At 35.7% G+C, this 25,656-nt stretch overlaps 1 protein-coding gene across 6 annotated transcripts in view; it reads right to left on the bottom strand.

Moving 5' to 3' along the window:
* LOC130835690 (NEDD4-binding protein 2-like 2) overlaps window positions 1-25,656 on the bottom strand; it is a 76,218-nt gene that overhangs the window by 1,199 nt on the left and 49,363 nt on the right. For 3 of the 6 annotated variants that reach the window (XM_057707408.1, XM_057707407.1, XM_057707411.1), the window contains 3 exons: window positions 5,746-7,505; window positions 2,790-2,875; window positions 1,021-1,065 (listed from right to left, as the gene is read on the bottom strand). In XM_057707408.1, coding sequence (XP_057563391.1) covers window positions 1,042-1,065; window positions 2,790-2,875; window positions 5,746-7,505 — 1,870 coding nt within the window. In that variant the 3' untranslated portion in view covers window positions 1,021-1,041. The remainder of the gene's footprint in view (window positions 1-1,020; window positions 1,066-2,789; window positions 2,876-5,745; window positions 7,506-25,656) is intronic. The other 3 variants (XR_009049011.1, XR_009049010.1, XM_057707409.1) reach the window with 2 other exon arrangements.

Genomic DNA, 25,656 nt, shown 5'->3' with positions numbered 1-25,656 from the left:
CTGCCAAATACACCCATGCTTGTTGCATGCTGCTTATACTGGTGTCACACGAGGGGAAGGGTAAACACGCCCTTTCTAACTTCAGTCCTCACATAAACTCCATGCCGCCAGGAATGCTTTCACTGCTATATCCTCAGTGTGTAGAACAATGTCTGAACTGAGGCAACTCAATAAACATTTGTTGAATAAATGGATGAATTTCTTCACCCCCTTTCTCTGGAATTCCTCATAGCCTCTTATCTCTTCCTTTCCTAAATTTATCCCACAGTTTCCAAATCTCTGAACTCTCCTCCCAAATCTTTAGTCCTTCCCCTTCTTTCAGCAGAACCATGTTTAAAACAAACAAAAATATTTTTACTGGGTATATGCGTACTTCTAGTTAGTCGAGAAATGGAAACACAGAATACTCTAAGCAATAAGAGTAAAATGAAAAGAGAAAACATGCTAAACTCAGAGTACATTCAATTCTTATCAAATGCAGACAGATATATACTGAAATCTTAGCAGCTGTGTTTATTTCGTAATTTAGGCATTTAAAAAAAAAGTGCAATGTGTTTATTTTAATGTCAGCTTGATGTCAAGTTTAAAACATAACGTTTGTCTGCATGTTTTACCTCTATTCCTAGAGAATCTTTTAATATTTAAGTATAACTTATATTCCTAATTTCCAGCCCTCATCCCATATTAATCTGGGTGGAGGTGAGGGATGGGGGGGGTGTGGGGGAAATCCCTCATACCGTGTATGTTGACAGAATGCTCTAAAATATATTCTAACCAATAAAGTTGGAAAATAAATTTGGTAGCAACAATCTAAGCTTTGTTGTATTTCACAAAAAAGATCTACATTTAAAGGAAATAAAAACATCGCATGTGCAATAGCACAAAGGGTTGCCATGGTAACAGACTACATTTTTTATATTTACTCTTCAATTGTAGTACCTATGAGCTATTACAACCAAATAACGTCAACATCCATTTCCTTCTGATCATATAGAGGTCTCCAAAATAAGATATACTTACAGTTCAAGGAATTCTCATTTTTTAACCAATCTTCTTCTGTCTTTTCTAGAAATTATAATTAAAATACATATAATAATGATTAATACTTGGCATTGCAGTTAGGTTTGCAGCATCATTTAGCTCACATAGGGACACTCCCCAAAAGAGAAAAAAAAAACCATAATAAACACAAATGCCAGTTTAAACATTTAAACTATTGGGGTGTGTGTGTGCGTGTGTATGCATGTATGTATGTGTGTGTGTGCATGCGTGTTTAGGTAGCAATAAAGTCTCCATGGGAATGAGGAAAAATAAGAAAATTTTAAAAATGTATTGGGACTTCCTAGGTGGCGCAGTGGGTAAGAATCCGCCTGCCAATGCAGGGGACACAGGTTTGATCCCTGCCCCAGGAAGGTACCACATTCCATGGAGCAACTAAGCCTGTGCGCCACAACTATGGAGCCTGCACTCTAGAGCCCGTGAGCCACAACTATTGAGCCCATGTGCCGCAACTACTGAAGCCCACGCACCTAGAGCCCATGCTCTGCAACAAGAGAGGCCACCGCAATGAGAAGCCCACGCACCACAATGAAGAGTAGACCCCGCTCACCGCAACTAGAGAAAGCCCGTGTGCAGCAATGAGGACTCAACACAGCCAATAAAATAAATAAATACATACATACATATATACATACATACATACATTTATTTAAAAAAAAATGTATTTGGTTTTACTACCTGAGCACACAAACGAATCTACTTTTCCCATAGCTGTGTTTATATGAACAGTTAAGAAATACTTACTGCCCCGAACTATATACTTCTATAATGTTTCCCTAAACCTTGATTTTACCGTTTATTTCAAAATGTACCCCTCTAGCATTGCCTTTGGGCACATTTAACTCACCATCAACTAATGTAAACAGAATCCCAGCCACCCTCTCCTCATTACATTATACAGAATAGTGGCTTTTCCAGAATTTCTGTTACCTTTCTAACCTTCCCAGCCAGTTCTCTTCCAGCTACCTGGAAAATTAACAGCCTGTCAGAACTGTCATGGACAACCAGAACATACCAATAATGAGGTGCTCCCCAGTCAAGTAAATATGAATCTAATTTGCGGCTGTTACTCTATTATAACAAGATAAGATTGAGGGCTGGACAGGAGAAAAAGATACAAAGAAGAGTAAATGACTCTCCTAAAACGGGCACCTCTGTCACCCACAGTTGACCCTTATAACAGTCTACACTACAACAAAGTTTAGGGGATTAAATGCAACTTTCTCTTTGGGACTAACTGAAAGAAACACGCATAGATTATCCACCCATCCACATACATTCTTTCTCTAATTTAATACAAGGAATACAGCTCTTCATGTTACAACTGATGAACAGGTTTTCTTCATTTTTTTTTTTAAAGAAACCATTTAGAGGGCATTATGCTAAGTGAAATAAGTCAGACAGAGAAAGACAAACACTATATGATATCACATATGTGAAACCTAAAAAATATAACAAATGTGAATAAAAAAAGAAGCAGACTCACAGATATAGAGAACAAACTAATGGTTATGGGAGGCGGGGGCTACGCAGGGGTGGGTAAGTGGAAGGTACAAACTATTGGGTATAAGATAGGCTCAAGAATGTATTGTACAACACAGGGAATATAGCCAATATTTTGTAATAACTGTAAACGGAAAGTAACCTTTAAAATTGTATTAAAAATTTTAAAATCAATAAGAAAAGAAACCAGTTAGAGAAAGTCTTCTTTGAAAGCCATAAAAATATACCTCTACTGACGTCTTCCACTGCAAGTAGATCATCTTCAGTGTCTTCCAGTCAAGGGGAACCACATAGTCATCAGGCAACAAAGATTCTGTGGAAAAAAAAAAACAGAAATTTCATCTCTAACGTCACACATATTTTTACCCTAAATATGAAGGAAGATATGCAAACGTGACCACCATCATGATAAAAGCCTGGTTTTGAAGATGTTTCAGTGATAGCTAAACCAGGAGTTAGTCTGTCTCTGATCTCTATTAGTAAACACTATCCAGACTCAATAAAAATGCTTATTGGGACTCCCCTGGTGGCGCAGTGGTTAAGAATCTGCCTACCAAAGCAGGGGACATGGGTTCAATCTCTGGTCATGGAAGATCCCACATGCCGCGGAGCAACTAAGCCCATGCGCCACAATTACTGAGCCCACACACCACAACTGCTGAAGTACACACGCCCTAGAGCCCGCATGCCACAACTAATGAGCCCATGCGCCATAACTACTGAAGCCTGTGCACCTACAGCCTGTGCTCCGCAACAAGAGAAGCCACCACACTGAGAAGCCCATGCACCACAACCAAGAGCAGCCCCCGCTCACAACTAGAGAAAGCCCGCGCGCAGCAACGAAGACCCAACACAGCCATAAACACATAAATAAACGAATAAATAAATAAATAATGCTTATGTATATATGTAAAGTGATGTGTATCATAGTTCATATTCTCATGTAAGTATAAATATATACACATCAGTAGCTTCAAGTGGTAATGTCACAGGGCACAAAATTTAGGTAGATATCCATTCCTGTGACATGTTTAAAACATTGCAAGTACAGAAAGTTTAGTTTTCTTTCAACTTGCTCCTTCCACACAAGAGTGTCTGGGGAAAAGAAATCCTTACAATTTATGATGCTCATAAGCAAGTCCAAACATTGATCTATGTGTATCAGCCATACCAAACTATACAAAATACTTCTCCTATACTCACATATCCCTAGCAACATGGGTAGTTTGGTCTCTTCAGGCCTATGTATGACTCTACTATATAATCCCACTGTGTCTGTAGAGCTCCTAATAATAGAATTCACTTGAGTTCCCTGTCTTATTTACAAGGTCACAGATACACCAGAGCTTTGCCTATCCAACCTAGGCAAACAAATTAGTTTACAGCCTCCACTTATAGTTTTCTCCTTTTCTTTTTTAAGCATACACCAATGCCAAATGTAAAATTCTTTCTCTCTTTTTTTTTTTAGGTCATATTTGTATAAGCACTGCTTATAATTCACTTCCATTTGGAGTCATCCCAGACAAAACCATAACCCCATATTCTCTTCAACAATCCCTTTAGCACAGCTAACCTCTCTCATAAAATATTCATGAGCTTGTCATTTATATTTTCTATGCACAATAATTTTGTCTTGTGTTAGTCTTGTCTCCCCATTTAGAAGGTAAGCTGCTTGATGAATGAGGTCTATTTCCTCTAAAAAGCTTTCCAAAGCTTAATTAATGGATGCTGGATCATTATTGTTGATTATGATAGCATTGTGCTTTCAAGGGAGGAGGTTTAGAATCTTTTCCCACTAGTGCCTTCACACTTTCTGGTGCCAGTCTAAGGCAGTGATTGTTAATATTTTGGGTTCATGAACATCTCTGAGAAGTCGATAAAATCTATGGACTTTCTCCCAGAAAAATGGCACAAAATGACACAAAGGCTTTTGCATACGATTTCAGAATATGGACTTTGGACTAAGATTCCCGGCCTAAAATGACTTCCATTATTTTTTTAAATTCTCGAAAGCAAATGCAATTTAAGTTTTTAAATTGGTATGTTTCCTTGGTGCATCTAGGAGGACAGAAAATTGCAGCAAACAGTTACAATGTGATTATTCACGAAGTTTACAAAAATGATAAACATAGTGCCAGAACAGGTTGATAGCTGTGACTCCTCTGACTCTGAGACTTAGCTAATCTTGGGTCTGAGCTGAGTGGACCAATTTTGTCCAGAACAGCAGAAGTTTAGGAGCAAAGTAAAAAAAACATTGCAAGTCAAGCTGTTAGAGAACCCCAGGCTCCCTGGTAGGTACAGAAGAAAAAGAACATCAGGAAGGTGCAGGATGCAGATCTGGAGCTTTACTTCTTGGCTCTTATGGCTTCTGTCCCCAAAGAAGGGGACACATGCAATTGCATGAAATCATTAACACGTGCAACTGACTTACAGATAAGGAAAAGTTGGAATATGTGCTTCATGTCCTCTTTAAGATATTTAGCATCTTAAATAGGCATTCTATTTAGGAGAAATTTACTTAGAATTTTACTTACAATATTAAAAAATCATATTTTCACTTTTTTAAATTCACAGGTGGAGTTTTTCATTTCCAAAAACAACAATCTTAAGAGCCCAAAAGAACCTTTCAAGTCAACCAGTCAGACTCCTTCCTAACCTTCTTTTCAGTACCTGTCTCAGACAGTTTTTAAAAATTTAATTCAACTGCTTTGATATTTTTTCATCATTTAACCCTCATTGTCCTTCCTTTTACTATTCTCATATCTATGAGCCGTATTGTGGATGAGAAAGGAAAGGGTCATGTGCCAAACAAGGGAAATGCAGAAAGATTTTTCTGAAAAAAAAAAAAAAAAAAAAAAAAAAAAAAAGCGGTCTGTCTCTATTGGTTACATATTCACCGTTTGCCTGTCTCATTCTTTATTCTTCCCACTGTCTATTTAAGTTGAGACAAGAATTCAATGTGCTCAAAGACATTTCAGACTACTGGCGGATGGGTAGCGGGGAGGGAAGCGGGGCATGATTCCATCAAGCACCGTTTGCTGTGCGTCCTCCACTTCCACCTCTGAAGAGCACCGCAAGATCAAGTAACTGCATGAAATCACTAACATGAGGTAGAAATACCTCAAAAGTTACCCACATATGTTAATTTGGACTTTTTATTTGTAGCGCATAAACTCAATTTACCCACTGGAACTCCAGGAGATCCAAAAAGCTTTATTAGCTGAAAGGCAAACTCTTGTGATAATGGCAGCTCAAGGGAATCAGAGTAGTCAGTGCTTGTAAAACCTTGGTTATCCTCTGTTTGTAAGAACTGTAATGGCTTAGGTTCTTCCCGTGTCGTTGGCTTTTCACCAAAACTTTCACTTAGAAAGTGAAGATCGGAAGTGACCCTAAAAGAGTACAAAGTATCAGGTGGGCTACTTAAAATTTCTGAAGAGGTAAACCTTACGTCATTTAGTCTATCATCTACTCTCCTCTGAGAGTTGAAAGTCAAAAACGGTTTCTTGCTTGTAAAAGATATCTTCCAAAAGCTAGATGTATACTGTAGCATAAGGGAAGAAATGGGGTTTTTGTAAAAATACACACAGTGCCTTAGTCTATTAAATAGCAGGTAATGAGAATAAAATTGCCCACCAACATTTAGAAGAGAATCTTTGACAATATCAAAGTAAAACCATGTTGGATGATGATTGAAGGTCATAATGTTTTGCTTATTCTCTTCTTCATTATTTATTTCTGAAATATCATCTTTTTCTTCTTCCAAAACAATTTTTAGTCCATGGCTTTCTGTTAACAAGTCACATGTCCCCATTTCTTCTACATGGGTATGACTGTGTCCCAGTAAATTAAAGTTTGGTGCCAAACTGAAAATCCTTTTCTGCCTCTGTTTTCTATTCTTTGTGGAGTGTAACGCATTCTTTAGGATATTCAGTTTAAGGAAATGGCTTCCAAAGGTATTTGTCTCTGTTTCTATGATTGAATCTATATTCTCAGTTGGAGGTGACAAATCTTCATTTTCTATTGATAGCTTTTCTTCTATCAGTGTTTCTGGACTGTTTCCTGGTCCTGATGCTCCCTCAGAAGTGGAGATCAATTTAATCAATTGTCCCCTGCTGTCAGGATGAGCCAGCTTTTGCCATCTATCTTTCTTCGGTCTCTGTTCACATATAAACTTATTAGGTCCCTCAGGCCAGCTATCAAAATAGGGTTGTCTATCAGAGCCCAACTGTAATTCTTCATCAGAGAAATCTTTTGAGAAAAAAGCCCAAGTATTGTTTTCAGTTGTATTTACTACTTGTTCCTTTCTTAAAACTTTATCTGAAGTTCGGGACCCATATTGATGGTACAGACTTGTTTCATTCAGGAGACTCTTATCCACCATTTCTCTCTTCTGCATAAATGAGCATGGGGTTTCAACAAATCGGTCCTGGATGTGGAATGCCATGATATCCCTATTTTCAATATGCTTTTCTACCTGTGTGCCAGAGCAGTCATCACTTGCTACATAAGAAAGATTTTGAGTCATTGTTGGACAAGAAACAGAGCTTTCATTTGGCATCAATGACAAACTTAGAAGCAAATCATTATCTTCCTTAGGGAGATAATTCTTTGGCGTATTGTCCAACTCAACTACAGACATAATATTTGGCAAACTGTCTTCAGAATTTATGTTTTCCTGTCTTTCACCTTTATGGACATTCACAAAATCTCCTGCTTCACTTCTCAGACCACCAGTTAAAAAACACTCTGATTCTCTTTTGGCCTCTTCTAAGTCTTCCTCTTCACTCTGAGATGGGTCCTGCTCTCCTGATGTAAGATAACTTAAGGTTTCAAATGCATTTTCCTCCATGATTTTACTATGACTGTTCTGCTTTTTATTTCTTTTTCTGTTTCTCTTCTTGGCTTTGCTGAACCTGTGCCCAGTTTTCTTCAAATCTCTTTCTCTAAAAATAGAAAAGAATTAGAAATTTATAACTTAATTACTTGTATAACATTATAAATTAAAACATTACATTCAATGTGCAGATTTACAAATCATTAGTACAAGAGATTCTAAAGTATGTGTGCACTTTGTACTATATTTGAAAAATCACCCTTAAAGGAGATATACTTTAATGCTCTAAACCATAATTCAAAAAGATACGTGTACCACAATGTTCATTGTAGCACTATTTACAACAGCCAGGCTGGAAGCAACCTAGATGTCCATCCACAGATGAATGGATAAAGAAGATGTGGCACATATATACAATGTAATATTACTCAGCCATTAAAAAGGAACAAAATTGAGTTATTTGTAGTGAGGTGAATGGACCTAGAGTCTGTCATACAGAGAGAAGTAAATCAGAAAGAGAAAAACAAATACCGTATGCTAACTCATATATATGCAATCTAGAAAAATGGTACTGATGAACCTAGTGACAGGAAAAGAATAAAGATGCAGACGTAGAGAATGGTCTTGAGGACATGGAGGGGAAGGGGAAGCTGGGACAAAGTGAGAGAGTAGCACTGACATATATACACTACCACGTAAAATAGATGGCTAAGGCATGAATGGACCTACAGACTGTCATACAGAGTGAAGTGAGTCAGAAAGAGAAAAACAAATATCGTATATTAACACATATATGCAGAATATAGAAAAATGGTACAGATCATCTGTTTGCAAGGCAGAAATAGAGACAAGGATGTAGAGAATAAACATTTGGACACCAAGTGGAGAAGGTGGGGGAGAGGGTTGGGATGGGATGAATTGGGAGATTGGGATTGTCATATATACATTACTAATAAGAAAAAAAATATCAAATTGTACACTTTAAATATATGCAGTTTATTGTATGTCAATTGTATCTCAATAAAAGTTCTTAAAGAAAAAAACAGCTGTCAAGGAACAGGAGAAACTAGAGGACACAAAAAAATAAAAATAAAAAATAAAATAGATGGCTAGTGGGAAGTTGCTACAGAGCACAGGGAGATCAACTCAATGTTTTGTGATGACCTAGAGGGGTGGGATAGGGAGGGTGGGAGGGAGGCTTAAGAGGGAGGGGATATGGCAATACATGTACACACATAACTTCTTCACTTTGTTCTACAGCAGAAACTCACACAATACTGTAAAGCAGTTATACTCCAATAAAGATGAAAAAATTAAAAAAAAAAGAATAGACTTTGAGAAAGTTACAACTCATTTTCATATACTCATTTCATAAGCCAACAACTTTATGAAAGCCTAATATTTTCCTTAAGATACTTCATACACACACACACAACCTATCTACCAATAAACAACTTGGTTTTCCCAGTATCTTGAATTTTGAGAAGTGAAAAGTGATGGGTATAATCTAAACGGAACCACTTTAATGGTTCAAATAGCTAGGTTTTCTCTAGATGTAAAAACTCTGGCAATTAAGTTGCTCCATCAAATTGTAAAGAACAGTTGATAATGAACAGCCAGGTTCAGTATCGGGATGATATGCTTCCAACTGCCTAGTGAGCAGTGGTTCTAAATCAGAGGCTCCCCCACTACTTTGTGGGGTGCGTGGAAATGTGTGAAGGCATCTTTGATGGTCTCAATGACTGGAAATGTGTTACTGGCACTTGGTACTGAGGCCAAGGGTGTTAATCATCCTGTGATGCCAGGGACGGTTCCACAGTGAAAACTTATCCCACCCAAACAAGCAAGAGTGCTCTCACGGAGCACACTAAAAGTTCACGGTGCCCCTTAATTGAAGGCAGTCTTTGATCCTGAGGGAAAAAGGAGGATTCAGAAGTTTTCCAATTTAGAATATAAAGGTTTAGTTATCTTCTCTTCCACAACGTACAGATGGAAACATAGTAAAATGTAGTGGGGGGGAGGACAACAGACACAGCTGAAGAAAAAAAATCCAGGGGAGAGGAATAGAAAAGTAAACAAACAATTAAACAAGCAAACAAACACGGAAGCAGAGAGAGAGAATGAGGAAAAGAGAAGTCGGTCAACTGGCTGTGCATTGGACCAAAGAACTTATCAAAACTACCCCAGCTTCTGGCCTGGATTCATCCATCCCATGCTGCTGGGCAATTTTCCACAGGCAGGACCCCTGAATACCTTGTTCTTTGTCAACTAATTGCTGCTGCCTTTGTTTACATATGCCTGGATGTTGGTTTGGAAAGTACATTAAAGTTGTATACCAACTATACTTCAATTAAAAATTAATTTTTTTTTTAAAAGAAAGAACACTAAGGAACAGTAAATTACTGAGAAGCAGTTAAGATGGTATCTATAAAAAGGATATGGAGTAGAAAATGCCACCTTCGGCAGTAACTCTCCTTCATGGTCAGTTGTATCTGACTCCAATGAGAGGTCTAGTTGACGTCTAAGGTGCAGTCACAGTTCTAAAATGCATACTGCAGGCTAATCTGTCGTTCTAAAAACAAACTCCACTGTCTTCGCCCAAACATGAACCATCCTGCTGCAGGGAAAGGAGGAGAAGAATGAGTTGAGTTTGTTACTGCTTTATTTATTGGACTAAATGGTAAAATACTAAGGACTTAAGACTTACTCCAGGACTGGGGACTCTGTGGAGTTGAATGCACTTAATGTGTAGCCACCGTCCCTTTAAACAGCTCTCTACTGGACAAGGAAGGAGAACTCTAATCTATGAAAATGGTGTTCCTAGATATGGTTCATCACAAAAGTGTTCATAGCTCCTTATACCATCAAGAATTCTAAGGTCCACAATGCTACTTTGAAAACTGGCTTGAAAACAAACAAACAAAAAAAGATTGAATGCACTCTTACTATATATTAAGATTATTTAATTGCTCTACATGTACTAACTTACCTAATCTTTACAATAACCACATGTGGTAAGGCAAATGTTAGTTTTACCCCCATCTCAAAAAGGCAACTGAAACAAAGAGACGCTGAAGAATTTTCCCAACTACAGCCACAACAGAAAACAGCATGGAGTTTCCTCAAAAACTTAAAAATAGAACTATTATACGATCCAGCAATTCCACTTCTGGGATTACATCCAAAGGAAATAAAAACACTAACTCAAAAAGATATCTATACCCCATGTTCATAGATGCATTATTCGCAATAGCCAAAACATGGAAACAAGTGCCCATCAATGGATGAATGGATAAAGAAGTTGTGGTATATATATATACAATATATACTCAGCCATAAAAAGTGAGGAAATTCTACCATGTGTGATAATATGGACGAACATTTAAGGCATCATGGTAAGTGAAATCAGACAGAGAAAGGCAAATACTGTATGATCACACTTATATGTGGAATCTAAAACAAAACAAACAAAAAACCTCACAGAAAAAGAGATTAGATTTGTGGGTAGCAGAGGCAGGGGTCGGGGTAGGGGGGAACTGGAGGAATGTGCTCAAAAGATATAAACTTCCAGTTATTAGATAAATGAGTACTAGGGATTTAATGTATAACACGGTGACTATAGTTAACACTGTTATATGATATATAGGAAAGTTGTTAAGAGAGTAGATCCTAGGAGTTCTTACCACAAGGAGAAAAATTTTTCCCTTTTATTTTTTTTGTATCTATAGGAATTGATGGATGTTAACTAAACCTATTGTGGTAATTATTTCACAATGTATGTAAATGTAACCATCATACCATATAACTCAAATTTACACAGTGATGTATGTTGATTATTTCTCAGTAAAACTGGAAAAAAAAAAAAGAAAAGAATTTGCCCAGGGTCACATGGCTACTGGCAGGATTCAGACCAAGGCTGACTGGCTCTAGAGTCTATCCTCTTTAACGATTCTACAAAATTGCCTCTCAACTTCAAAAGAGAATTTTACACTTCCCTTCTCTCTTTCTCTTCCTCCTCTCATCTTCAAATTCTCCCATATGCATAAACGCAGAGATAGCCAGCTGGCAAGAGTTGAGTCTTTTTCATGGAAGCAGCTCAAGCCCTGATTTCTACCATCACTATCCTAATAGTGTCTTGAGGATTTTTTTCTTGTTCTCTCTCTCTGTATCAAAGCAAATAAGGAACAACAATAGACAGTGAGAGAAGGTAGTGTGGAGCAGGACCCATCTCCCAAATTGGACTTTATGTCAAGGTTTATATGAGCAATGGGAAGACCAGGGTAGGTGGCCTATAACTTAGATAGGCGGATGGAAACAAGGGGCTCCTCCTGGAGTTAATTCATTTGTCTTGGGGTAGAGTTAGTGAAGAGTGATCACATTCTGGATATATTTTTAAGGAAAGATAAGCAGGATTTGAAAACAAATTGGTTAGAGTATGAGAAAAAAGATAATAATCAAGTATGAGTACAAAGATTTTGGCCTGAACAATTGGAGGGATGAAGTGGCCATTTGCTGATACACAGAAGCCTGTGCAAGGTGTGAGTTTGGAGAGAGCATTGCTAAGTCAATTGCCTCAAAGTTCAGCTCAGAGTCTTAACCAGTAATTTAATCTGTCCCTATAGCAGAAGTCAGAAAGTAGAAAAGATGAGGGCTTTGCTAACACTCCTCAAGGGTTCCTATGTTTTTTAAATGAATTATAATCTGATAGCTACTTAGAGAAAGGATAGCAGAAACCTGCCAACGATGAAAACTCACAATGCCTAAAGAGAATTTAACATGGATCATGAAAGAATGAGGTGGCTTAAAAATAAACTATGAGAATCTGGGAGATAAGGCAATTTATTAAAGCAGTTTGCTGAAAGCGTTAATCAAAGGAGCCTTAAGAACTGGAATTTCAATTAAAAATATAATACAATGACAAGATGTATGAAAATCAGAAGACTAACTCTACAAGGCAGTGTGTCAGAGTCTTGTTCTAGTTCTGCACCATGGAAGCTCTATGTAGTGACCACACTTGTTCTAGTACTTGCAACAGGCCTTCTGGAAAGAAAACACAAACCAATAACAGAGACTTGTGAAGCACCCGGGAGATAAGAGAAGTGATGGTGGTGGCGGCGATAACTTTTGTGAGAATGTACATGCACTGAATGTGACTAATCAGTAGATGTATTTACCTATTTACACAATGTGAAAGGCTCATCAAACCTATGTCTCACTCATGCTGAATCATTTAGGGATGAATGGCACCATTAAAAGAAAGGAAGCATTACTAAATATAAGTTAGTCATGGAGAAGAAATAAGAAGAGTTGGAGGCATGGGCTGTAGCTTTAGAAAAGAAAGGCAGAAATAAGAAAAGAACAAATGGTAACATATCTCTGAGTAATAACATTTTACTTTTTAGATAATGGCTTAGAATCCAAGCTCCTGCGTGGGGAAAGAGTGTACCTTTTATGAATTAGAAAGATAGTGTTTGCTGAGAGACAAGCTAACCTGACCAAGTGAATCGTGACCTTAAGACAAAGGTGAGAGAACATCAAGATAAAGCCAAAACTGACTACTGTGGAGAAAAAAATATATATAGTTATTGCTTAATGTTCTTTCTGAGGAAAATAATTAAGGGAGCCAGAAACATTATTTCTTATTGCAGAGGCCTATATACTAATTCATAAAGCATGGGCAATACATGAAGTAAAACTCATTTAAAACATACAAATCATAAAAGAGAGGTCTCACAGCTTTACAAAATGACTGGTTGAAATAATCCAGGCCTAGGTCCTAGTCTTGGTTCAGTAATAAGTTAGTAGTGGGATCTTGGGCAAATCAGGACTCCCTTCTGAAATGGAGATAACATTACCTCCTTGCAGAGTTGTAAAGATTAATATAGATGCCCTTAAATGCCCTCTACCTAACTGAAGACAGATTCTTTCCATTGCTTCTGTAGAACAGAATAACTAAATGCCAATGACATAAAAAAATGCTTGCAGTCAAATGGCTATTCTCTAACTTTCTGCTCCCAACCATAGATTTCTGCTCCCATTATTTAGGGCTGCATGTTAACAAGGAGTCAGATGAGTTTACTCCCAAGTCTGTTTATACTAATCATAATTGTACTATAATTATGTAGTTTGATTTAACATTATGTCAATCAGTAGAATATAAGAAAGAAAGTTTCTATAAAAATTAAATTGAAGTGACTCAATAAAGATGAAGTACTAAACGATTGTTATCAAATTAGATTTAGGCAGGATAACCATAAAGTTTGCTTAAAAGTCATAAAAACCTATAATTTTGCACTCCTATTGCTTTGAAGATTTCTTTGGGTTCTCCCTCCAATTTACATCAATAGAAACTAGAAATTCCTTAAACAAACACACTTATGGTCAATTAGTCTATGACAAAAGAGACAAGGATACACAGTGGAGAAAAAAAAAAGTCTCTTTAATAACTGGTGCTGGGAAAACTGGACAGCTACATGTAAAAGAATGAGATTAGAACATTCTCTAACACCATATACAAAAATAAATTCAAAATGGATGAAAGACCTAAATGTAAGACTAGAAACCATAAAATTCCTAAAGGAAAACATAAGCAAAACACTCTGACATAAATTGTAGCAATATTTTTTTGGATCTATCTTCTAAAGCAAAGGAAATAAAAGTAAAAAGAAACAAATGGGACCTGATTAAACTTAAAAGCTTTTGCTCAGCAAAGGAAACCATGGACAAAATCAAAAGATAACCTACTGAATGGAAGAAAATATTTGCAAATGATAAGACTGATAAGGGTTTAATATGCAACATATATAAACAGCTCATACAACTCAATATCAAAAAACAAAAAAACAAACAACCTGATTTAAAAATGGGCAGAAGAACTGAATAGACATTTTTCCAAAGAGAACATGCAGATGGCCAACAGGCACCTGAAAAGATGCTCAACACTGCTAATCGTCAGGGAAATGCAAATCAAAACCACAATGAGTTATCACCTCACACCTGTCAGAATGGCTACCATCAAAAAGAATACAAATAATAAACGTTGGCAAGGATGTGGGGAACTCTGGTACACTGTTGGTAGGGATGTAAACTGGTGCAGTCACCGTGGAAAACAGTATGGAGGTTTCTCAAAAAACTAAAACTAGAACTACTATATGACCCTGCAATTCCACTCCTGGATATATATCTGAAAAAAACCAAAAACACTAATTTGAAAAGATACATGCACCTCAATGCTCATGGCAGCATTATTTACAATTGCCAAGATATGGAAGCAATCTATATGTCCATCAACAGATGAATGGACCATATGTATATAAGTATATATATATACATATTGTGTGTATACACACACACACAATGGAATACCACTCAGCCATAAAAAAGAATGAAATTTTGCCATGTGTAGCAACATGGATGGATATGGAGAGTATTATGCTAAATGAAATAAGCCAGACAAAGACAAACATTGTATGACATCACTTATATGTGGAATCTAAAAAATAAAACAAACTAGTGAATATAACAAAAAGAAGCAGACTCAAGATACAGAGAACAAACTAAAGGTTACCAGTAGGTAGGGGGAAGGGGGAGCGGCAATATAGGAGGAGGGGATTAAGAGGTACAAACTATTGTGTATAAAATAAGCTACAAGGATATATTGTAAAAAAAAAAAAGAAAGAAAAAACTAGAAATTCTTGAAAATGCATTACAGGTGAGGTTTATGCATGAAAAAGGTTAAACTCTATGAAACAGAATCATACATGGACATTGGTGAATGGATGTATATGTAAGCATGCATTTTAAGTATGTATCAGATGTTTAAAGTATTTATCATTTCTTAATGATTCCTCACTTTAATCAACTGTTTCCAATGAACTAACCTGCCGCCTGTCCCAATCATGTGAGATAAAAGGACTTTTATTGTAAATAAAGCACATAGCACAATTCCTGGTATATGGTGGATATTTCGTAAATACAACTTATTTTTACTGTATGTTAGTAACAAGAAAAATAATCTCATACATATATATCACTGAGACTCCCAGGATGCAATTCAAGATTGGAATGTGGCAATGACTAGTATGACTTATGCAAAAAAAGCAGCTGAAATAGAAGAGCAGAAAAATTCTCAAAACGCGATTTACTTAATATAACTGCAAGTGATTAGAAGTAGAGAAACATTTTCTTTTAAAAGTGGTCATATAGAGACAAAATGACAAATCCACCAGCTTTATCAGAGATTAAAACACTTTTCTCAGTAGTTGATAAAATAGGCTGACCAAAAAAAAAAAAAAAAACTCCACAAGGATATAGATGTTATAAACAGCACAGTTAATAAAGCTCAATATAATGAACAAATACGGAATACTACATCCAAAAATTGTAGAAAATACATTGTTTTCAAGCACATATGGAATAGTTACAGAAATTAACCAGGTCATGAAGCTAGCCTCCACAAATTTCAAAGAATTACTAATGTACAGACCACATTCTCTGACCATATCTTAACAATAATACACATAATTTTTAGTTAACTAGGAACTGATGGGAACTTCTCTAATTGATACTAGTCACTATGAAGATAGATAATCAACAAGGACCTACTATATAGCACAGGGAAGTCTACTCAATAATCTGTGATACCTATCTGAGAAAAGACTCTAAAAAAGAATGAATATATGTATATATAGCTGAGTCACTTTGCTGTATGCCTGAAACTAACATAACATTGTAAATCAACTATACTCCAATAAAATTAAAAAATAAAATAAAACAGATAACCAACAAGGACCTATACTATATAGCACATGGAACTCTGCTCAATATTCTGTAAAAATCTAAAGGGGAAAAGAATTTGAAAAAGAATAGATACATGTACATGTATAACCAAATCACTTTGCTGTACACCTGAAACTAAAATAACATTGTTAATCAACTATACTCCAATATAAAATAAAAATTAAAAAACATACTAGTCACTATGATCCTATTGCAAACATTATCTCTAACGTGGAAATACAAGAATGCCTATTATCACCATTTCTGTTCAACATTATATAAGAGGGCTTCTCTGGTGGTGCAGCGGTTAAGAGTCCGCCTGCCAATGCAGGGGACATGGGTTTGATCCCTAGGCCGGGAAGATCCCACATGCTGTGGAGCAACTAAGCCCATGTGCCACAACTACTGAAGACCATGCGCCCATTGCCTGTGCTCCACAAGAGAAGCCTCCACAATGAGAAGCCTGCACAGCACAACAAAGAGTTGCCCCCACTCACCACTAGAGAAAGCCCATGCACAACAACGAAGACTCAATGCAGCCAATTAATTAATTAAAAAAACATTATATGAGAGATCCTAGGCAAAATAGTTAAACAAGGAAAATAATGAAGAGATGTAAGGATTTAAAGAAACAAAACTTTTATCCTTGGAGATGACATGACTGTCCAAAAATAACTGCATAAACAATTCTTTTTAAATCTATAGATAGATTTACATCATTAATAAGAAATTTATCAAGGTTGCAGGATACAAAATTGATATTAAAAAGTCAAATGCATGAGTGATGTCAGCAAAAACTATGGAATAACAAATTCCAAGATCCTATCCTTCCACAAAAGCAGTGAAAAAACTGGCAAGGACTGTCAGAATTGGAAATTTGGAAACTAATCAAGGATTTATAGCATGTTTTTTTACTTACTCTCGTCCCACCTACTGCTCTCTAGACCAGCAGAGGTCCTGAAGACGACAGTCTGCATTCACAGCACAGGTCTTTAGTACCAGAAAAAGTAGAGCTGACCTTATTCTCAAAGAATTGTGGTTGTTTATATTGACTTGTTTGGTGGTACCCTCAGCTCAAAGGACTTGCCTTTATTTTAGCTAACTCAGAACTCTCAGGAATGAGGTGGCTTGCCAGGGAGTATCTATTATTGAACACATTTGAAGGCAAATGCACTAGTTGCTGCCACCTGGGGCAAGGAATAACAGCTGGTATAAACAAGAGATAAACCAAAAAGCTTGAGAGGAAACTCTGGGAAGTGAGACACTTTAGGGAATAAGGGCTTTAAAAACCTCTCAAATTCCTGGGAAATTGGAAGGTTATGTTCATGCCCAAGACTGGGTACATGCTCAGAAAAGACCTGAAAAGGCCTTAATCTCTACCTCTGGCTGACCTCAGATTCTGTGTAAGCAGGAAGTGAATACTAAGGCAAAGCTGTTAATGGCCTTAGTGTAGAAGATGTGCCCAACACACACAGAGTCTATCAACAAAGATGGAGAGTTTTTCAACCTTGTTGAATCATCTGACCACTAAGCTTTCCCTGAAAGATATCAAGGCTTATTATAAAGCTATAATTATTAAGACAGTGTGAAAGTGAATTAGGAACAGAGAAATGGACAAAGAAAGCAGAAAAGAGATTAAGATTGAGGTAACTCATGTTCCGAGATATAACACTTTTACAGCAAAAGTCATTACAACCATGTAGTATTAGAAGATGGATAAATAAATTTAAAAAATGGAATGAAATAGTTTCCAGAAATAGACCCATATATATATAGAAATTTGATTTATGAAGAGAAGGAAATGCAGATAAGTGGAGAAAAGACAAATAAATGGTGCTGGTATAATAAGTTACCCAAAGAAAAAGTATTGAAATTGAATTAATATATCACACTATTTGAAAATAAAACTCCAAAAGGATTAGAGTCTTACATTAAAAAAAAAAAACCTATAAAGTTGTGATATAAAACTTTAGAAGAAAACATTAAAAAATATGTTTTATTCCCATCCTTAGGAAAGGATTTCTCAAATAAGGTTTTTTAAAGACATTAATGGAAAAGACTAATAAATTTGTTCACATTAAAATTAAGAATTTTGTGTATCAAAAGACACCATAATAGGAGTGGATTCTGGGAAGATGGCAGAGTAGAAAGCAACAGGAATCTGTCTTCCCACCTAGATAACTACTGCACTGGCAGTATCAGTCTGATATAAATATTTTGGAACTTTAGAGTCTATTGAAGGTTTGAATTTTCCAGGGTGAAGTCTTGGAGAGTAAATTGTGGTTAATTTCAGTCAATATCAGCTCTTAGTCCAGTACCAGCTGCCCACACCCACCTTCCCCAGCCCCATGGAAAGCAGCTGTGCATGTGTTCCAGAAGCAGCTTGCACACTGTTTGTAGAAGCAAAGGTGAGCAAAAAGGATCTTGCCCTCCAAATATAGGGGATTTGTGCTCTGATCACTAACTGCTGATTCTAAGCAAAGAAGTGCAGACAAAGAAGAGGGTGGCCATTGTTGTTGTGTGCCCCCATTGTTGCAAGCCACTTTCCCACTGGCTGAAGTGACTTCTAGGAGAGATAAAGAGCTGACAACCTCTTTTTCCTTCTCTCCTGCCCTCATTTGCTTTCTTCCTTTTTTCTTTTTCTTCCTTTTTGGGAGCCAGACATTAAGGACTAGGACATTCAAAAGCAAATGCATAGGGCTTCCCTGGTGGTTCAGTGGTTAAGAATCTGCCTGACAATGCAGGGGATACAAGTTTGATCCCTGGGCTGGGAAGATGCCACATGCTGCAGAGCAACTAAGCCCATGCACCACAACTACTGAGCCCACATGCTGCAAATACCAAAGCCCATGTGCCGCAAATACTGAAGCCCATGTGCCTAGAGCCCCTGCTCTGCAATGAGAAGCCACTGCAATGAGAAACCCGCCTACTGCAATGAAGAGTGGCCTCCATTTGCCACAACTAGAGAAAGCCTGTGCGCAGCAACAAAGACCCAGTGCAGCCAAAAATAAAAAATAAACAAATAAAATAATAAATCTTTAAAAAAAAAAAAAGCAATTGCATATAGGGAAATTAGAAAGTGACCACACATGTCCAGGGAAAAGTACAGACTCAGAAAAGACCTGAGAAGATCTTAAATTTACACTTTAGACTGATTCTTGGCATAGAGAGAGACCACAATAATAAAAAAATACAAAAAACAAAGACAAAACAATAACAAACAACAGCAAATCCTCATGCAAGAGGGAAAAAAAATCTGATTTCCAGAGTTACCACATTATTAGATTCAAATGTACAGTTTTCAACAAAAACTCAGAAGGCATACAAAGAAACAGGTCAATTCAAAGGAAAAAAAATCAACAGAAATTTTCCCTATAAAAGAACTAATGGCAGATCTACTAGACAGCCTTAAAAACAACTGTCTTAAAGACGCTCAAAGAATTAAAGTAAGATGTGCAAAATGCCAAGAAAATAATGTATGTACAAAATGGAAATATCAATAAAGAGATAGAAAACCTAAAAGAAACAAAAAAGAAATTCTGAAGTTGTTAACTGGAAGGAAAAATTCACTAGAGGGATTCAAAGGTAGATTTGAGTAGGCAGAAAAAAGAACGAGCAAACTTGAAGATAGGGCAATGGAAATTAACAAGTCTGAGAAACAGAAAGAAAAAAGACTGAAGAAAAGTAAACAGAGCCTCAGGGATTTGTGAAGCACCATCAAGCAGACCAACATGCATATTGTGGGAGTCCCACTAGAAGAGAAAGAAAGGGGCAGAGAGAATATATGAAGAAATAATGGCAGAAAACTTCCCAAATTTGATGAAAGGCATAAATATAAACATCTGAGAAACTCAATGAACTCCAAGTAAGATGAACTCAAAGAGATGCACACAAAAACACACCACAGTCAAACTTTCAAAAGTCAAAAAACAAAGAGATAATCTGGAAGAAATCCATTGTACATGAAGCAAATTGTAATGTACAAGGGATCCTTGATAAGATTACAAGCAAATTTCTCATCAGAAATTTAAGATACCAGAAGGCAGTGGGCTGATATATTCAAAGTGCTAAAAGAAAAAAAAAAAAAAAAAACAACTGTCAACCAAGAATCCTCTATCAGATAAAACTATCTTTCAAACATTAGGGAGAAATTAAGACATTCCCAGATAAACAAAAACGGAGTATGTTACCACTGTATCTTCCCTGTTAGAAATACTCAAGGGAGTACAGCAAGCTGAAATGCAAGAATATTGGACAATAACTTGAGACTATATGAAAAATAAGGATCTCAATAAAGGTATCAATAAATACATGGGTGACTATAAAAGCTAGAACTACTGTAATAATAATGTGTAACTTTTTGTTTTCTACAGAATTTAAGAGACAAATGCATTAAAAAAACAGTATTTGTTTGCAAGCTAGTATTATTATAACTATAGTTTGTAACTCTGCATTTTGTTTTCTGCATAAGAAACTAAGGCATTTAAAAGAATTATTTGTTTTTGGGCACACCATGTATAAAGACATAATTTTGAGACATCAACAACCAGAAGGCGTGTGGACAGAGATATAAAAGAACAGAGTTCTTGTATGTTATTGAAGTTAAAATGGTATAATTTCAAATTGCAGTGTTAAAACTTTTGAGGGTAAATGTAATCCCATGATAACCTCAAAGAAAATAGCTATAGAATATACACAAAACAAAATGAGAAAGGAACTTAAACATTTCACTACAAAAAATCTACTAAACACAAAAAGAGACAGTAATACAGAAAATGAGAGACAAAAGCCATAGGCATATAGAACACAAATAGCAAACTACAGAAGTAAGTCCTTATCAATAACTATTTTAAATGTAGGGACTTCCCTGGTGGTCCAGTGGGCAAGACTCCATGCTCCCAATGCAGGGGGCCTGGGTTCAATCCCTGGTTGGGGAACTAGATCCCGCATGCATGCCACAACTAAGAAGCCCACATGCTGCAACTAAGAAATCTGCATGCCACAACTAAAGATCCTGCATGCCCCAACAAATATCCTGCACGCCGCAACTAAGACCCAGCATGGCCTAAATAAATAAATACATATATTTTTTGAAAATGGTCCACATCCAAAAAAAATTTTTTAAATGTAAATGGATTAAACTCTTCAATCAAAAGGCAGATATTGTCAGAATGGGAAACACATATGACCCAACTATACTGTCTATAAGTGACCCACTTTAGCTTTAAGGACAGAGATAGATTGAAAATGAAAAGATGAAAAAAGATATTCCATGTAAATAGTAACCAAAATAGAGTAGGGTTACCCATACTAATAGCAGACAAAATACACTGTAAATCAAAAAAATTTACAAGAGAAAAAGGACATTCATTATATACTCATAAAAGGTTCAATGTAGCAGTAAGACATAACAATTACATAAACATGCACCTAATATCGGACCATCAAAGTATATGAAACAAAAACTGAATTGAGAATTGAAGGGAGAAATAGTTCTATAATTCTTGGAGACTTCATTATCCCACTCTCAGTAATGGATAGAATAATCTGACAGAGGATAAGTAAGGAAACAGTGGGCTTAAACAACAAAATAAGCCAACCGGATCTAACAGACATATTTAGAATATTGTACCCAACAATAACAGCACAAACCTTCTTCTCAAGCACATATGGGACATTTTCCACAACAGACCACAAGTTAAGATACAAATTAACACAAAGTTGCCTTAGGCCACAAGCTAAGTATCAAAAGATTTAAAATGATTGATATCACACAAAGTGTCTTCTCCTACAACAGGAAGAAATTAAAAATCAATAAAAGAAGTGAAAATGGTAAATTCACATATTTGTGAAAATTAAATAACACACTCTTAAACAACTTATGGATCAAAAAAGAAATCACAAGGGAAATTAGAAAATACTTAAGATGAAACAGAACCAAAAACATACCAAAATGTATGGGACACAGTAAAAGTAGTATGAAGGGAAATTTTAAAGCTATAAAAAGCTTATATTAAAAAACCAGAAAGATTTCAAATCAACAATTTAACTTTACAACTTTAGGAGTTATTAGAAAAAGAACAAACTAAACCCGAAGCTAGTAGAAAGAAAGAAATAATAAAGATTAAAGCAGAGATAAACAAAATAGAGAATAGAAAAATAGAGAAAATTAATGAAATCAAAAGTTCTTTATAAAAGATTAACAAGATTGATAAATCTGGACTAAGACAAAAAAGAGAGAAGACTCAAATTAATAAAATCAGAAAAGAAACTGGAGACATAACCACCAATTCTCTAGAAATAAAAATGATTATAAGAGAGTACTAGAAAAAATTCTATGCCAATAGATTGGATAACCTAGATGAAATGGAAGAATTCCTGGAAACATGAAACCTACCAAGACTGGATCACAAATAAATAGAAAATCTGAATAGACCTGTAACTAAAAAGGATATTGAATCAGTAATCAAAAATCTCTTGACCAAGAAAAGCCGAACACCTAATGGCTTTACTGATGAACTTTATCAAAAATTTACACAAGAACTAATACTAATACTTCTCAAAGTTTTCCAAAAAACTGAAGAGGAGGGAACACTTTGTAATTCATCTATGAAGCCAGTATTATGCTGACAACAAAGTCAAAGACACAAGAAAACTGTTTGCTCACGAGCATTGAAGTAAAAATCCTCAAGCAAACTCAGTAACATGTTAAGAGAATCACACCATGAGTAAGTGGAATTTATTCTTGGAATGCAAGGATGGTTCAACATACAAAAATGGATCAATGTAATACACCATATTAACAGAAGGGGAAAAATCCACATGATCATCTCAATTGATACAGAAAAAGCATTTAACAAAACTTAACGCCCTCTCAGGATAAAGACACTCAACAAACTAGGAAAAGAAGGAAACTACCTCAACATAATAAAAGCCACATATGAAAAACTCACAGTGAATGTCATACTCAATATTGAAAGACTGAAAGTGTTTCCTCTAAGATCAGGAACAAGAAAAGTATAATTACTTTCACCACTTCTATTTCATACAGTACTGGTTCTGGCTGGAGCAACTAGGCAAGAAAAAGAAATAAAAGGCATCCAAACTGGAAAGGAAGAAATAAAATTATATCTGTTTGCAGATGATATAGTCTTATATGTAGAAATCCTAAGGATTCCACAAAGAATTGCTAGAACTAATAAATGAATTCGAAGTAGCAGGATACAAAGTCAATACAGAAAAATCACTTACATTTCTATACACTAACAGTGAAGTCTAAAAAGGAAATTGGAAAAACAATTTCATTTATTGATACAATTGCATCAAAAATAATAAAATACTTAGGAATTAACCAAGGAAGTGAAAGACTTATACAATGAAAACTACAAGACATTGCTGGGGGATTTCCCTGGTAGTCTAGTGGTTAAGACTTTGTCTTCCAATGCAGGGGCTGTGGGTTAGATCCCTGATCAGGGAGCTAAGATCCCACATGCCTCGTGGCCAAAAAACCTATACATACAATGCAAGCAATATTGTAACAAATTCAATAAAGACTTTAAAAATGGTCCACATCCAAAAAAAAAAAAATCTTAAAAAAAAACAAAACATGACATTGCTGAAAAAATTAAAGAAGACATAAGTAAATGGAAATGCATCCAATGTTTCTGGATTGGAAGAATTAATAGTATTCAAATATCAATACTACCCAAAGTGATCTACTCTCTGTAATCCCTCTCTAAATCCCAATGACTTCTTTGAAGAAATAGAAAAATCCATCCAAAAATTCATACAGACTCTTCAGGGACCCTTAAGAGCCAAATAATTTGGAAAAAAGAAAAAAGATGGAGGACTCACACTTCCTGATTTCAAAACTTACTACAAAGCCACAGTATTCAAAACAGTGTTGTACTGGCATAAAGAGAAATATAAATAGCCCAGAAATAAACCTTCACATATATGGTCAAGGGTGCCAAGTCTTTTCAACAAATTTGCTGAGAACACTAGATATCCATGTGCTAAAGAATGAAGTTGGACCCTTACTGGAAACCACATAAAAAATTAACTCAACTAATTAACTTAATGTAACTTAATTAACCAAAATGTAAGATCTAAAACTATAAAACTCTCAGAAGAAAATATAGAGCAAAAGCTTCACAGCATTGGGACTGTCAATGATTTCTTGAGTATGACACCAAAGACACAATCAACAACAACAAAAATAGACAAATTGGATTTCATGAAAATGAAAACATTTTTTTGCATCAAAAGACAACATTAACTTAGTAAAATGCAACCAAGAGAGTAGTATAAATTATTTGCAAATCATATATGTGATAAAAGATTAACACCCAGAATATAAAGAGAATTCCTAAATCTCAACAACAAAGAAACAAAAAACAACTCAATTAAAAAAAAAAAGAGCAAAGGCACTGTTTAAAATATCCAAGACATGGAAGCCACCTAAATGTCCATCAACAGATGAATGAATAAAGATGTGGGTGTGAATAAAGAAGATGTATGTGTGTACATACATACATACAATGGAATGTTACTCAGCCATAAAAGAGAGTGAAATAATGTCACTGCCATTTGCAGCAATAAGGATGGACATAGAACTTATCATTATTGAGTGAAGTAAGTCAGAGAAAGACAAATATGATATCATTTCTAACTGGAATTAAAAAATCATACAAATGAACTTATTTACAAGACAGAAATTGACTCACAGACATAGAAAAAAAACTTATGATTACCAAAGGGAGAGGTGGGGATAAAAAAGAACTTGGGATTAACAGATACACACCACTGTACACAAAATATATACACAACAAGGACCTACAGTATAGCACAGAGAACTATATTCCATATCTTATAATACCCTATAACGGGAAAGAATCTGAAAAAGAATACATGTATGTATAACTGAACCACTTTGCTGTACACCTAAAACTAACACAACTTTGTAAATTAACTATATTTCAATTTTTTAAAAAATGAACAAAGGACTTGAATAGCCATTTGTCTGAAGAAGATATATGAATAGCCAATAGCTACATGAAAAGATGCTCAATATCACTAATCATTAGGGAAATACAAATCAAAACTACGAGACACCACCTCACAACACGCTGGGATGGTTATCCAAACAAACACAGAAAACTACAAATGTTGGTGATTTGGTGAGGCTGTGGAGAAATTGGACCCTTGTATACTGTTGGTGGGAATGTAAAATGATGCAATCTCTATGGAAAACAGTTACTCAAAAAAATAAAAATTGAGTTACCATATGATCCAACAATTCTACTTTTGGGCATATATCCAAAAGGACTGAAAGCAGGGACTTGAAGAAATATTTGTATATAAATATCTTTACAAGGAGTAGAACCCATCTATTAATCAATATTTTAAATAGAATCCAAATATACAAACAGGTAAAAGTAGAGGAAGCTGCTCTGATTAAAGCAGCTCTGTAGCCAAAGTTC

Source organism: Hippopotamus amphibius, chromosome 14 (assembly GCF_030028045.1).
Source record: "Hippopotamus amphibius kiboko isolate mHipAmp2 chromosome 14, mHipAmp2.hap2, whole genome shotgun sequence".
Taxonomy (NCBI): domain Eukaryota; kingdom Metazoa; phylum Chordata; class Mammalia; order Artiodactyla; family Hippopotamidae; genus Hippopotamus; species Hippopotamus amphibius.
This window is presented reverse-complemented; position numbering and strand designations above follow the sequence as displayed.